General features: G+C 37.6%; 1 protein-coding gene across 1 annotated transcript in view; it reads left to right on the top strand.

The window, feature by feature from the left end:
* Nucleotides 1-6,704, top strand: part of fech (ferrochelatase) — a 38,969-nt gene extending 32,265 nt beyond the window's left edge. The window contains exon 11 of the mRNA XM_052041978.1: nucleotides 1,431-6,704. Within this exon, the coding sequence (XP_051897938.1) occupies nucleotides 1,431-1,565 (135 nt within the window). The 3' untranslated portion in view covers nucleotides 1,566-6,704. The remainder of the gene's footprint in view (nucleotides 1-1,430) is intronic.
* Nucleotides 6,705-17,047: the final 10,343 nt, after the last annotated feature.

The following is a 17,047-nucleotide window of genomic DNA, read 5'->3' as shown; positions in this document are numbered from 1 at the left end:
GTTTTTTTTGTTTTTTCTTCATTCATTCTTTCCCTTTTACCCAGTCTTTCTTCCTCATTTGTGCTCTATTTCCTCTTTCTTCGCTCTGGGTCTCTTCCCCTTCCCCTTCCCCCCACCCTCTCTCTGTTCTCTCTGCCTCATGTTGTTCTTCTGTGCCCCCCACCCCCACCCCCATACCATTTATTGCAATGTGGATTATACTTGCTTTCAAATAGATGTATGAAACCCGATCAGAGCAGGGCAATAAACAATGTCACCTGTCTCAATTTTGGATTATATGTTGCGACCTTGCTCACTGTATAATCTGTCAGCTCATTCTCATCAGAAACATGGAAATTAAAATAGAGGATGTGAAACTTGTGTTACTGCACCAATGCTGACAAGTTAGACATTTAATGACATTAGAAGTAGAAAAAATGCTGTCCGTTACTCATGCCTTAAGCTTTTAGTTTGGTGAAATGAATAGAGGGAGAGCCTGTAGAAATTAGTTTACTTTCATATCTTTAATTTCTTCTGAAGAAATAACACATACTCACACTTGCCATGATTATTCTGTGACCTTGTATTAAGAGATGGTGGGGTTTAGTTTCACAGATAACGTCAAGTGGCAGATGAGTTGCCATCTGTCACTTATAAGACTGCAAAATATATTTCTTGTGCATAAAGAGTGACTGCTTCATGGAGGCACTTTATGGGCAGAGTGTTTTGGAAAGTCCTAGTGCTGTAAGAAGTGCCAGTACATTTTTTTGAGCATGGCTTTCTGAGAATAAAATGTTATCTTTTATAAGCCCTGGGATATCACAATCAGTTGTAGCATCGTGGCTTGTGTTCCAGCTTGAATAGTCAACTGAGTAATGAGCAGGATCAGCCCTAACCCAAATGATCTTGTGAGCAAGTTTAGCTTCATATTACAGTTACAGATTCTGGTGTGGTTCTTTGCCATTCGACACAGATGTCTTGTATTCAAATTCAGCCATGTCAGCTGTCAAATTACCATAAAACTGTTTCTTAATGCCTTTTAATATAGGAATTAATCACTTTTGCTATATGGGCGACTCCAAACCAGCACTGAGGTTAATTTTTAATGCCTGCTTAAAATGTCTAATAAATAATTTGTTAAAAATAGCAAGCCTTAATTGTAAGGGGAAAAATTGGATGGACATCTGATTCATTCATTGATAAGAAATCAAGAGTATAGCATTTGTTAATGCATCTGAGACTGTAGCGGTACTATCATTAACCTTTGGCACCTGATGAGATGACAGCCTTAAAACTGGGGCCATTAGTAGAAATTATATGTATACCACTGGTGTAGTCAATATGCTGTTGGTTTGGCGTGTATATTTAGTAATGTTCTTATTGATGTTTATCCAAGTAAAAGTTGTACTAATTTTGAAATTTTGTACTAATAATTTACTGTCTATTTCTAGGCTCTGGCAGATCTGGTAAATACTCATCTAAAATCAGCAGAAACTTCTTCCAAACAGTTGAGTCTACGTTGTCCACTTTGTGTTAATCCAGTGTGTCGAGAAACCAAGGCATTTTTTGCCCGTCAAAAACTTTGAAATGGTAGTCATCGGCCTTGGATTGTTCTGCCCTTCAAGACTTGTGATCAAATGGTCATTTTGATTTTTTTCCTGCTGTGATAATACCTGAAATACCATCTGTACTAAGTATAAAAATAAGCTCAATCATTGGTTTCATTTTTGAAGTGCATCCTTTATTGCAGTAATGAGCAGTTCTTCACTGAAGAAATATGATGTGATAGTATTGCATTATTCTCAAGCCATGGTATGTTGGGGGGAAAAGGTGCTGAAATTATCAGCTCTATACTTTTTTTCCTCTTGGTTTCTATTGAGTGCAGCAAAGGAGGGAAGAACGCTTGAATGTGAGTTTCAAAAGTTTATTTCCATATATACAATTAAGCATAGCTTTGAATAAGATTCATATTTTAGTGAAGATTTGTTTAATGAACTTATGTATTTATGAACAAAAATGCTTAAAAAATCACATTTCATTTTTCAAACCTCATGTACTTGATTTATACTCCACTCCATGTAAACCCCCTTACTGTCAACAATTAAACACCCTTTTTATAAGAAGGGTTTTAGATGAAATGTACCTTCCCTGCCAAATCTACATCCCAAAGTAAAATGAACAGTTTTTGAGTGTGGGAATAGGAGGTAAAATAATTTTGTTTCTAGACCGGCTTTGCTTAAAATTTAACCAGATATATGATGAGTGTGGAAATCAATTTAACATGTTTGAACTTCAAAGACAAACTCCTGAAATCTATTTGTTCAATATTTTGTAAATGGAGCAAACGCACTTGTCCAATGGCACATAATCTAAAGAGATTAAGTGCATGATGGCAGAGTTTACCCATTAGGCAGTTGCGTATAGCAGGAATTGACCAGCCGGACCTGTAGCATTCAAGTACAGATCAGTTTTGAGCTTCATGCCATGCGTCTTGTGAAGACCATTTAACTTGCTCACCTGGTCTTTATTGCTCCATCTCTTTCTTTATTTTTGACTTTTTTCCCTCCACTGCTGCCCCCTTTGCTCATCTCACCCATTGTATTACTTCACTATTTATGAAAATCCTGCTCCAAGAAATAGCAAGAATCAATGTTACTATATGTTGATTCTTTATCTGTAGTGAATCACCTCTTTAGAGTATAATCTCTTCTCACTACAATATAGTCATATAGGTATTATGTGTGTTGAAACACATGATGAGAAACATGCATTGTCATACTTACTATGTATGCACTGCAGTGGAAAATGAGCAAAACTGGCCTTGCAACTCGGCCTGTGTCCTGTGAAACACGTCTTTTGTAGATATATGTTGAAATTTGTGTTTATCAAACAGTTCTTCATTACTGATGACATGTAAAGGGAGCAATAATATGCTGTAGGATACAGTAAAAGTGATTAGGGAACATTTATACTGGGGAAAAGCTGTTACTGAGACTAATATTGAGTATTATTTAGGAAATGTACTTCCATACTGTGGACTTAACTCATCTTGTTTTCCCTATGAAACAACTCATGATACATGTCATTTAAATAATGTGGGTATTATATGTCATTCATGTTTTAATTGGCTGTTAGAGTGGCAGTGATCTGCCAGAATTGCTTATTTTACTCACCAGTGGTGGATGGTGTATATTCTTTGGTAGCACCTCTACCAGCTTTGCTTAATCATTGATGTGAATCTATAAAAGTAAGTTGGACTGGCAAACCATCTCTGATCTGTGACTTGTATTACAGAGTTTATACATATTGAACAACTAACTGTTGAATTCAATCTTTAAGATGAATTGTGCAAAAGAAAAATCAGCATTCTGAATCACAGTAGATGCATTTGGCCTGTTAGCAGATGTAGACTGGCTCTTTGAAAGCTATGCAATTTTTTCCCATCCCCTGCTGTTGAGCTCTAATAATCCAATAATCTTGCACTCTTTCTATTTCAAGTATTTATCCAAATCCCTTTTGAAAGTTGCTGTTGATCCTGACTCAGCTCATCCTTTCAAGCAGTGCATTTTAGATTATAACTCACCACATTTAAGAATAATTCTTTCCCCATTTGTCTACAATTATTTTATCCCAATTATCTTAAATCTGTGTCTTCTGGTTACTGACTTGAGAAACAGTTTTGCCTTATTTGCTCTACCATTTGTTTGGAGAAGTACTTCATGATAGACTCATTAATCCACTGCATTTCATTTTAGCTAAAGTGGTGGCATGGATTTTACACCAGCCAAGGGAATAGAATGGAATGCTAAACAGTCATAGTTTAGAATGTATAACCCAGAGGTTAGCATTGTGCCCACTACTATTTTTAATTTGTAGTTATTACTGTTACTATTTGTATTTGTAATGCATTGCCCTGCTGCTGCAAAACGCTATCTTTCATAGCATCTATACCCTTGGTATATATGCCTATGACAATAAACTTGAACTATCTAAATTAACAAAATTAATCAGCATCTTTATTTCTTACCTTCCCAAGGACCAAAATCCCAGCTTCTCTGGTGAAATGAAATCAAAATAAAATTCCTCATCCATGGTACCATTTTACTAAGTCTTTGAATTCTTTTCAAGGCTATGACATTTTTCCTAAACTCCGTTGTGTCTGTAATTGGATACAGTGCTCCATCTGAAGTCTAATCAGTAATTGTAATCATTTAGCAAAACCTACTTGCGTTTATACTATTTGCCTCTTTATTTAAGACCAATGCCCAATTTGCTTCAGCAGCCTTTTCAAATAATTTCAACTTTATTTTTAAGATTTTGTACTTGTAAGCTCCGAAGTCTCTGTTTCTGCAACCCCTTTAAATTTAATAGCAAATTTCAAAATTATGCTCTACATATCCAAATCTAGATTATTAATGGACTAAAAGTAGTAGTTGAGCCCAATGCTAACCTCTGGATTGTACATTCTAAAATATGACTGTTTAGCATTCTATTCTTTTCTCTAGACTGGTGTAAAGTCCATGCCACCACTTGAGCAAAAGTGAAATGCATAGGATTAATGAGTCTGTCATAAGGTACTTATTGCAAACAATGTTTGCAAGTTGAAAATACACACCAATCATACTGTTCTCAACATTGTGTGCTCTGAGTACTTGAAGTAGTTCCATACTTTATTTCCTTGTTTTGACTAGTTACCTAACTTTTCCCCCTGTCAGTATTAATTAAACAATTTATTCTTTAAAAATTCATCTCTGTCAAGAACAGGAATGTCTGTTGTTTTTTGCCATCATCTATCTTCCATAATTTTTTTTCATGTGTTCTTCCTTTAAGCAATTCCTCATTTTTCCAAAGGTTTTAACAGTATTTAGTGCCAATTGTTTGTCAATTTTCTCTTAAAATTGGAAAATAAATTCTAGATGGAAATTTTGCTGTGTTGAATGATGCAGGTACTATTTCTAATCCAGTTTTGTTTTTGCTGTACTATAACAGACTTACTTATGTGACCCTTGCTATTTCTCTAGAATCTGAATTGACCTGTTTAAGCAAATTACAAATCATTGAATTAGATATGTATTTTTCTTAAGCACTGAGGAAAAATCTAGTTCAGATGCTGAAAAGAAACGACATAAAGGTATTAGTTCTCTCATGTCTAGCTAACACAGAATTGAAATGGGAGCTCTCCAATTACCACCACCCTGCCCACTAACAGATACTTTCCAATCTTTCCAGCATGGAATAATGTTTGTTATTGTTTCTATCAATAATATAAACTATTGTTAAAGTCTGCACTTAACTCGATAGGTCTTATTTTATTTATAGTGCATCATGGGATTCAACACAGGAAGAATAAAAGAAAAACCTGTTACTTGAACAAAGGAAGTTTGATTACACACTCAAATAACATGGGCTGGGAGGTGGAAGAAGTAGTAGGAGAACCAGTGCATTGTACAGTAGGACAATAAAGCACAGTTAGTTTTGTGGACTGTAACTCGTTAAGGCTTAAGTGAATTACCAGGTGATTGTTCACCTGAAATGGGTAATGAAAGTCATTTTACAGTCATGCCTTAACACATTTGCAATTTTTAAAAATTTTATTTGTTTCTATTCATGATTATCCTTCAAGAGGAAGTCAGTACTTCCTGGTCTTTAAAATAATAATATGGAAATAATATATCAAAGCTCTTGTACTCTCTTGCCATGATTTATTGATATTAGCCTAAAATTCTGATTATCTCTTTCTGGTAGTGAAATGTTGAATTTAAAATTGAATATTGAATTAAATATGGGGGGGGATAAAACTTAACTGTAGTTTTAACAGCAAATGATTGAAGCAATTAAATATTGTAATAAATATGTTTTATCTGAAACCTTGTTTTTAACAAGCATGGTTTTCTGTTGCTAATACAACAATGTTGTAAGCTGTCACCATTTATTTGATGCTATGTTTGTATAAGTGTTTATGGGGAAAGAGTATAACCCAATAATAGAAGATGTCTTGTGCTTTGATAAAGCAGTAGTACACAGAAGCACTTCATTTTAGAATGTGTTTGCAGTTTATTTTGTGGAAAAAGTTGTGTTGGTACAAGCTTAAACTGTCAGCTTTCCTCGGTTGGTAATACTGGTGACAAAACATTGTATATTCAAGTTCCATTCCAGGATCTTAAATCTAGGCTGACAACTTAGCTGAAATAGATGAGGGTTGCAGGGTGCCTTATAAAACAACAATAACTGGAAATCACATTATCTTGTCCTTGGTAGAAGACTTTGGTTAGATGTCCAGAGCACTGTAAGCAGTTTAGGCTCCAAAATCCTTCAGTAATGTTGATACATTGAAAACTGTACAGGCAAGGATTGCAAGATTTATTCCCAGCCCAAAATCTTATGATAGGCTGAAACAATTGTAAGTCTACATTACACAGAAGTACAGAGTATAGATGAGCTGATTGAAATTTATATGACGACAAAGAGAGTAGATTACACTCATGTTTATTCTTAACAATTGAGAGAACCACAGTTTGCAATTTTAAAATTTACAAGACCTACTCTGAAATCATTCTTCATAGTTCATGGGGCTTAAAGCCATATGGGTTCTTCACCTATAGAACAACAGATAAAGCTCTTAGGATTTTAAGGTTTTTCTTCCCCAATGCCTTATTAAGCTATTTTGTAGATGGGCATTTAAGCTATAGAATGCAGTTGTCATGTTGTAATTGTAATCATTTGAAGTGACAGTAGATATGATGGACATTAAAAGAGAATTTTTAAACAATTTGGAGGTTAGTTTATCACCATATTCACTCCTCTGGATCATGCCTTAAACATGCTTGGGTTGTTGGCCAATGGAGAAGAATCGCCCATGCACAATAGAAGATTAAAATTCTGACTTCAAGAATGGGTTGATTGTCCTGCTTTTTTTGTTTAGGCAATCTCTCAGGATTGAGGATGATTTGCTTCCACTCTAGTTTTGTGGGATCTGAGGTGACTGATGACACTGTCATGGGACATGCAGGCTTCCCTATAGTTTGGGCAGGAGGTGCCTGATTTGGGTGGGTGGAATCTTTGTGAGGTGGTCCTCTCTTCTATTTTGTGTGCTCCGAATGCATAGACTTGAGGTTCTCAAATAACATCTGGAATGATGAATTTCATCATTAATGTTCGCCTTTGCTGAGAAGTGGCAATTGAGATGTGAAAAGTGACCCACAATGTCCGGGATCTCAACATAAGTCTTCATCCTTGAAGGACAGCATATGCAGTGGGAGCAGTTTGGTAGAGGATCTTTATCTTACAGGTATTGAGTGCAAGGCCCAACCTCTTGTGTGCTTCAATGAAGAAATTGACAACAGTTTGAACCTCTGCCTCGAATACATCCCAAATGCAAGGAGCAGTTTGACAACCAAAGATTGGGTGACCTCAATAATGGAGTGTTGTTACCGTAGGTGGTTAAGTGTTCCATTGGTTCTGAGAATAGCTTCTGAAGTTTGGAGATGAGGTGAAAGATTGCAATAAAAAAAGATTTGAGTTAAGCATCAGAGTCGTGACTTGGCCTTGTTGGAATTGGTCATCACTGAGATTAACTGTCGCTTGGTTTTTATTTGAGATATTTGCTTGCATCCTGTCATGAAGCAAATTGAAAATGGTGGTAAATTTCTGTGGGCAGACAAACTGGAGGGTGTTCCACAGTCTCTCCCATTTGGATCAAAATCTTTAACGAGATTAGGGGAAAAAGTCCATTACAGTAGTTGGTGCTGCTCCATACATTTTTCTTAGAGTGATCATGTGGTGAAGATCATGTCCACAGTGCTTCTCAATATCCACACTGCATCTGCAGAGGAGCTGATGGTGAAGGACATGCCAATGATTTGCTCTGTGGCAGACAGCAGTGAGACCCTTATGTAGTTATTATAATAAATCGTTTATGGTCCAAGATGGCACTTAAGTCTTTTTAGAAGCAGGACCAGTTGGCCCATACAGAGTGCTAATAGTACTGGGAGTGATTTTGGAGAGTTATTCCAATTGTTTGTAATCATTCAGGCAGTCATGATTTATCCGCCTGTTATTAACATTCAGAGAGGTTTGCTTCCAACTAAAAGGTATGGGCAGAAGTTGCCCAGTTTTGTAACAAGGCAATTAAGCCCCATTTCTCACTATTCCTAGCAGTATTGGAAATCAGCATTCATACTTGCACATGTTGTGGCAGCAGTGGTCACTGAATAGAGATTCAGAATAGGAAATTTGGATTTTTAATCTCCTTTCATTGGAGCCAACTGCTGTTTGAAGAACTGACATATCTAACTCATTACAAACCACTAAACCAGTGCTGGGTCTACCTATTCTGATCATCACTGAAGATACTGATACCTCCTCAGATACTCTTTGAAGAAGTGTTCTGAATCACAAGAGATGGCAACTATTTTGCTCCATGGTTTTGTTGCACAGACAAAAGAGCTGGTCATTGACTTCAGGAAGTGGGGCGGTGCACATAAACCTGTCTATATCAATGATGCTGAGGTCGAGCAGGTTAAGAGCTTCATGTTCCTAGGAGTGAACATAACCGATAACCTATCCTCATCCAACCAGGTAGGTGCCACAGCCAAGAAAGCTCATCAGTGCCTCTACTTCCTCAGGAGGCTAAAGAAGTTTGGCATGTCCACCTTGACACCAACTTTTATCGATGCACCATAGAAAGCATCCTATCTGGATGCACCATGGCTTAGTATGGCAACTGCTCTGCCTGGGACCACAAGAAACTGCAGAGAGTTGTGGATACAGCCCAGCACATCATGGAAACCAACCTCCCCTCCATGAACTCTGTCTATACTTCTCACAGCCTTGGTAAAGCAGCCAGCATAATCAAAGACTCCACCCACCCATGACATTCTCTCTTCTCCCCTCTCCCATCAGGCCAAAGATATAAAAGCCTGAAAGCACGTACCACCAGGCTCAAGGACAGCTTCTATCTCACTGTTATAAGACTATTGAACAGTTCCCTAGTATGATAAGGACTCTTGACCTCACAATCTACCTCGTTATGACCTTTCACCTTATTGTCTACCTGCACTGCACTTTCTCTGTAGCTGTGACACTTTATTCTGCATTCTGTATTGTTTTACCTTGTACTACCTCAATGCACCTTATAATGAATAGATCTGTACGAACGGTATACAAGACAAGTTTTTCGCTGTACCTCAGTACAAGTGACAATAATATTCCAAATCCATTTCCTTCACTCTTTTTATATCCTCCATTTTGTGTCCTACAATTATAACTGCTGTCCTTTTGTTCTGGAGCTCTTTTAGAGTCCTTATTTTAGATTTTGTTGTTCCTCTGACCTTAGGTGTCAATACGGTTCATTTTGCTCCAAAGATTGGGGAAAGGAAGGTGGCTAGACTATTTTCTGTTTGCGTAGTTTGAAACATGTTTGTTCCTTGCGCCTTAAATAATACCCTGACCCTGTTTTGCACTCACTATTGTGTCAAGTAAGGGTGTTCTTCTGGCATCTTATTACTAAGATGTATGGAACTACAAAAATGTTAAAGTTAATGGGGGGCAGAGGGTGGGATGGTTAGAGAGTCCTCACTGATTGGCCACCTGGTCCTTCAAGCCTGCCCTCCCAATCAATATGACCATGGCTGTCCTGCCTCAGGTCTTCTGTGCTGGTTTCTTCATAGCCCTGGATTCCCTAACCTTTCAAAAATTTACCTCTAGAGTTTTTGATGGCACATTGTACATTCAATACTTCGAAGTGTCTTTTTTTTCAAGGATGGCATTTGTTTTCCTAATACCATGTCGGTTAAGTCAACTGCAGGTATTTCAGTGCTCCTATGCACATTTATGATTTCAATTAGTAATTCCGTGCATTCATTGTTGAGGGAAAGAGTTCAATACTTGGCCACAATTATAATTTTAAGAGGTCTGAGAGAAAACAAAACTATCATTTTGCTTCCTGACCTATTAAATATAGTGTATCATATTTAAGAAGCATTCAAAGGGCAATGATATGCAGATATGGCTCTTCTCAATCAAATTACTTTCAGCTGATTTTGCCACAGTAATTAATGTGGCATACCAATGTTTAACGAGTTGAGCAGCAATTATTAAGAAATAATTAATAGACACAAGAAACTGTGCACTCAAGTACATTACTATCTACTTTAAAGGTAGTTCTTTAACTTGAATACTTTGGTTGGTGAAAAATTTGGTTGTAACAAAGTTATACCTTTTATTTGTTTCACCTGTTTATGTTTCTCTTTGTCATAGGAGAGAAAATTGAATTAAGTGCATTCCCAAATGTCACACTTGTTTAAATGTGCTGTGAATTCCTTTTCATTATGTACTTACTGAGAACAGATTGCTGCTGATCCTGTGTAATGTTCAGTTCTATTCACAACTCCTCAGGTAATGAAGCAGAATAATCTGGTCAACAATCAGGCTTGGGCTGATAAATTACAAGCAGCACTACACAAATACCAGACAATGACCACCTCAAGCAAAAGAGAGCATAACTACAACCTTTGATGTTCAATGGGTTTAACATCACTGAATTGTCTACGCTCGTAATTCAGAAATTTAACCAGTTCAGCCACGTGTATAATAAGGTTACAAGAGCTAGGTAATCTGCCAGAAGTTACTCACTTCCTGACATTACACACCAATTCTTCTGATGTGTGCTGTGTAGATATTAGTATGATGAAACACTCTCCTGATTAAACGTAATACAATCCAGGGTAAAGCAATCCAATTGCTTGCCATCCTACACACCACCTTCACTTGCTCTGCCACCAGTACAGATAGTTGCAGTATGTATCATCCACAAAGTGCAATACAACAAAGGCTATGTCTATAGCACTTCCCAAACTTGCAATTTCTCCAACCTGGACCTCTTGGTACAGGCTATTAACAATCAAATCTGTGTCATCACCTCAGTTTTCCTCAACCTTTCTTACTACAATGGTGCATCTCCCCTTGAGCAAGCATCCTGATAAAATGGAACTAATCTACAAGACAAATGGGAAACTCTTTAACCTATGTTGCCTTCATTCCAGAACATCACTCCAACCTCAGTATACAATATATAGGCAATGCATGGATATGCTCATATTTGGAGGCAAAGACTTGTTCACTGAAGTATACACGAGCCTACTCTAAAAGTCCACAAAACAAAGTCCTGTACCACTACCTACTTATGTGGAATAAAAGTCTTTCCTCCACACTGGATGCTTGCCAGAGTGGTTTGATGAGCAATGTGGAGTTATATAACAATATTGTGAAAATATACAGCTGTTTTCATGTGACTATGAACTGCTGAAAATATATTAAAAAATCAAGCTGATAAGTGTCAGTGATGAAATACTCTAGAACTAATTTTAGTTCTTGAAAATCCATTTATGAAAAATGATCCAGTTGAAAATCTTTTACTGCCATCATCAATTGATGCATTCTATTTGAATAGATCTATTCTCTTAGAACATAGAACAATACAGCACAGGAACAGGCCTTTTGGCCCACTGTGTCTGCACCAGCTCTGATGCCAAACTAAACTAATCCCATCTGCCAGGACATGGTCCCTGTCCCTCTATACCATGTATGTTCATGTGTGTCTAAATGCCTCTTAAACATGACCATTGTTTCTGCTTCTACCACCTCCCCTGACAGCGTGTTCCAGACACCTGCCATTCTCTGTGTAAAAAAAAAACTTGCCTTGCACATCTCCCTTAAACTTTCTCCCTCTCGCCTCAAACAGATGCCCTCTAGTATTTGACCTTATCCCCCTGAGGAAAAGACTCTGATTCTCTACCCTATCTGTGCCTCTCATTATTTTATAAACTTCAAAGAAAACAATCCAAGTTTGTCCAACACTGCTAATACATATCAACTGAGGCAACGTCCTGGTAAACCTGTTCTGCATTCTGTTCAAAGCCTCCACATCCTTCCTATAGTGGTGTCAACCAGAATTGGACACAGTACTCCGAATGGGGCCTTAACTAAATTTTTATACAGCTGGAACATGATTTAACCAGAGTTTTATACTCAGTGCCCCAGCTGATGAATGCAAGCACGCCTTATGCCTTTTTTGCATTTGATCTCCCAAAAAATGCCACTCCTCACACTTGTCCGAATTAAACTCCATCTGCCATTTCTCCACCTAAATTTCCAACTGATTTATATCCTGCTGTATCATTTGACAACCTTCCTCACTATTCACAACTCTGCCAAGTTTCATGTCATCTGCAAACTTACTAATCAGGCCACCTACATTTTTATCCAGATGGTTTATACATATCACAAACGACAGGGGTCCCAACACTGATTCCTGTGGAACACCACTGCTCACAGACCTCTGGTCAGAGAAACACTCCTCTACCACTATCCTTCATCTTCTATAACTAAGACAATTTTGTATCCAATTTACCAATTCAACGTGGATCCCATCTGTCTTAATCTTCTGGACCAGTCTAGCATAAGGGACTTCATCAAATGCTTTACTAATGTCCACGTAGACCACATCCACTGCCTTACCCTCGTTAATCATCTTCCTCAAAAAACTCAATTAAATTTGTGACACCTCCCCCACAGAGAACCATGTTGATTTCCCTAATTAGTCTGTGTGTTTTCAAATGCGAGTAAATCCTGTCCCTAAGAACCTTCTCCAATAATTTCTCTACGACTGATATAAGGCTTACTGGTCTATAAGTTTCTGGTTTGTCCCTGTTGCCTTTCTTAAACAACAGAGCAACACTGGCTATTCTCCAGCCTTCTGGAACCTTGTCTGTGGCTAAAAAGGATATTGAGATCTCTGCCAAGGCCCCAGCATTCTCCTCCGTTGCCTCTCTCAGTATCCTAGGTACTTATCCACCTTAATGTTGCTCAGTGTACACAACACCTCCTCCTCCTTAACATTGACCTTTAGCTTTATTTGCTAAAATTATCTTGGGAAATATCGACCACGTTTGACATAAAGCGGTTGTGCAAAATTGTTGAACATTTTTTGTCTTATTTAGTACAGAACTTATTTCTGTTAAGTACTACAGTGAAATTCATTAAAGCATTGTTAATCTAATGGCCCAGGATGGAAAATAGATTCTTCCACTTAGTATGTTTGAAAAAAATGATCTACTCAATGTAATAAGACAGTCAACAATCTAGTAAAGCATTTACTGAAAGTGTTTATTATGTTGGAAATCTATTTGATGATATCAGTATGCAATCTTTGTACTCCCTCTTCACTAGTACCTTAAAATGCTGTAATTACTTTTCTACTCTCCAATTCTATAGCATGTTACCAAAAGGAATTCTTGAAAAATATTCGTCCAGCATTTACTGCCAAAAGTACAATGAGTTTAAGGTGTATATCATTATTAATGTGTCAAGGAAGAGAAGCCCCTCAAGTTTAGAATCACTGCAAACAGTTGACCCTTTATGGGCCATTGCACCAATAACCTTGTGAAAATCATAACCTTTCGTCAAACTTTCTGTGGTGTTTCAAGCAATTGCTCCATTTGCACATTCATTATCAATTAAGCTTACAGCAAAAAGTTAGGGCAAATACAAAAAACAGGAGAACTCTTTTAATGATGAGATTTATGTTCCTGGAATGTGTCAGAACCAGAAAGCAAACAAGTGAAATTGAAGAGCTTCATCCATGCAGGTGGAAAATGGCTGTTAGAGATGATTAAAACAAATCCTAAAAATTACATTTCTTACTTTATCATTGTACTTTTCCTGATTTTCATTAAATTTTACATTTTCCTCCTTTATTTCTCTTTCACCATCCTTTTTTGTTCTTCTTTCTTCCTCAACCCTCAAGTCTCTCGGTTAAGGAGAAGAAATTTTTGATCCATTGTTTACTGAGGTACACCTCCCCACTCCTTTATCGGTTCATACTTCCAGTAATTTTCAGCTCAAAATTTGTAAGTATGCCAGCTGAGGAGAGAGGTGGTCTTGCCACCATACCTTTGACAAGGTGCAGATGTGGGTTTGGTGAGAAATATAGGAAAGATTAAAGAGATAGTTATTGTTGCAAGTGGATGTGGTTTTAATGGAAAAATTAACAAAATTATGAAGGGAATTTACCAACTTAATTCCAAGGAAATTCAACCAAGAGTCATTCAAATACCAGACAATTAAAAGTAAGAATAAAATCAAATGAAACTTTTTTTTTCCCAAAGCTGCAATGCACCTAGGAAATATTGATGGAATATAAGCTGAAGAGGCAATGAAAGCATGTTTTAAAATATGGTAAATCAGAAGACATACAGATTAATGTTATGTAATTATCCATTCTGTGTCTCAGTTGCTAGTATTCTTGCATCTGAAACATGTGGATGTTGTTGCTGGTAAATGTCATGGCTCCAAACTGGCAACTCACCTTTAATTAAATACTAACAAGTCCAGGACATGTGTAGTCAAATACGTGTTCTGTATCTGTTGAGTCACTCTGCAGCTGGAGTCCTGTAGAAGAGTTCAATCTTGCTGAGATTCTCCAGCATTTATAGTGGGGAGTTGGCTCTAAGCGCTCAGACTCTGCACCAGGGTGCAGAATTCGTGATCCAATTGATTTCATTGGGTAGAGTAAGGTAACAGGAAAGGAATCAAAGGAAAAGCTAATTTCTTTTTAAAATTAGTTTGGTTTTGTTTAACATTGTAATGCAGTTGGTTTTAATAGTTTTAGGAATATCTATTTACTTGTAAACATTTTTGGTGTTTCTGAATGATATTAAATATCTGGTGGTTTTGACAGCTGGCAAAGCTGGGTCTAGGACTTTGCCAGCTATCAAAAGCCATTAGAAGTGTTTTGGGGGTAAGGCTTCCTCTATGCTCCATATGTTGTTCTTGCTGTTGCTCAAATCAGGTGCCACAGTCCCGTACACTTCTGAATAGAATGATGGTCTCTGTGCATTTAGATCAGACCAGTTCATGTGTGGGATGATCATTGGTGGTGCTTGGACAGTCACTCTTCTTCAAAGCGGAGCCATAGGGTGTTTTTGCATCCACTTGTTTGGATGGAAAGGCTTCAGCTTAACATCTCATCTGAAAGACAGCACCTCCAGCAGCACTGCACTCACTCAGTGTTGCACTTATGTATCTGCTTATATTTTGAGTAGTCAATGATTCATTTTGTCAGCCTCTGAAGTTTATTGAGAAATTTTATTGAATCAACAAATACTGAACTGCTTTACATGAAAGTCATCAGGTTAAGGGGAAGCCTAGTCCAGACTTGTACCTGAATGAACCACCTCATAGATATTTTCTGTTTACCAAGAAACTGGAGAAAACTCATAATATTTCAACCCAAAATCTGTTCACAAAAGCCTGGAAGATGTATTTCTGAATTTCTTCATGAGATATGGCTGACAATGATAAAACCAAGTAACTACCATATATTCAAACTGACAACTCTTTGTGTACAAGGGGAACTGGTCATAGTCTAAATAGTACAATATTCTCAACACCAAAAAGTTACAGGAAAGTGAATCACAGAAATTTATAGCACTGGAGATGGTTATACAGTCCAATATGTTTAATTCGGATTAAAACAACCATTCAGTATAATCCCATTGATTAGCAAAAACTGGCATATGCTGAAAATCTGAAAAGAAATTCTGATAAAAGGTCATCAACCTGAAATGTCAACTTTGTTTCTTTCTCCACAGATGCTGCCTGATTTGCTTAGTATCTCTGGCCTAATTCCATACTCCAATCTTAGTCAGTTGTCCTGTAGGTAAAGTACATCATGAACATAATCAAGCACTTTTTAAAAATGCTGGCGATTTCTGCCTCCACCATCATTTCACACAGTGAGATCCAGGCATCTTACACTCCCTGGGTGAAAAATTCCCAACAGCCCTCCAATATTTCTATGAGTTACAACAAAATCTGTGTCCTCTGGCTGTTGACCTCTTTATTAAGGGAAACTGATCCTTCCTACCCACTCTAACTAGGCTCCTTATAATTTTACAAACTCCAGTTAAATCGGTCCTCAGCCTACTCTATTCCAAAGAAAACAACTTCTGCATACCACTCTTAATTTGCAGCTAAAATTCTTCCTTCTAGGCAACATCCCCAGAAATCTCAAATTATTCACGTCTTTCTTGAAATGTGAATCGTACTGAAACCGATAAGATTACAAGGGAGCATGACAAGCTAGATGCTACGAGGATGCTTCCCCTTGTAGGGCAAGGTGTGGGGTCTCACTCACTGAATATATTCATTGCTGAGGTAGACAGATTTTACGTCCATGTGGGAGTGAAAGTTTATGGAGAGTGAGCAAGAGAGTGAAGCCGAGGCCAAGACCAAATCAGCCATGATCTTATCGGAAAGCAGGGTTGAGGGACCATATGGTATCCTCTTGCTCCTGTTTCCTATGTTCAAATGTGCTGTTTGTTATTCTGTTTTACACTAGAGTAGCCAACCTGATTTATATATACATCTCAGCTAATAAAGTATCCCACATGGTTTCTTATCTCTGTTCCCACTTTCAAGAATCTGTGTACTTGCACTCCAAGGTTCCATTTTTCCTCTACACTTCTGGGCTCCTACCATTTATTCTGTATTCCCTTTCTTATTTGCCCTTCCCAAATCCATAACCTCACACAATTTGTCACTGGATTCCAGAGTGAAGAAGCTTCCTTACCTGGATACTTTGTTTCTTCTTCTCTTCTACTGCAGGTTCCCTATTAGAATATGTTTCCAAGAAGGAAGTTCCACCTCCAATACTTGATCTGGATTATTCAAGTGCAAGTCTTGCCAGTGGTGAAGGTGAACAGACATCTTGGTACCTGACAATTAATCCCAAGATTAATCGTTTCCCCAATGATATCTAATGTGGACAAGTATTTTCAACAAGGGCCAATAGAGATCAAAAATAGGAAGTCCAATTGATTGTTTGATTAGCATTCTAGAATTGTCATTTCTGGACACCTTCCTTCCATTACCAGAGATCAAGTAATATAATCCAGTTTTTTCCCATGATTTCCCATCCACTTAGCCTGTCAGACGTGGAGGCCTATTCCCCCTGACCCTTGCATCCTGGAGTCTAGCAGGGCTTTTGTCAGTAGAATGAGGAGGTCCC

The sequence above is a fragment of the Pristis pectinata genome, chromosome 2, assembly GCF_009764475.1.
Source record: "Pristis pectinata isolate sPriPec2 chromosome 2, sPriPec2.1.pri, whole genome shotgun sequence".
NCBI classification, from domain to species: Eukaryota; Metazoa; Chordata; class Chondrichthyes; order Rhinopristiformes; family Pristidae; genus Pristis; species Pristis pectinata.
This window is presented reverse-complemented; position numbering and strand designations above follow the sequence as displayed.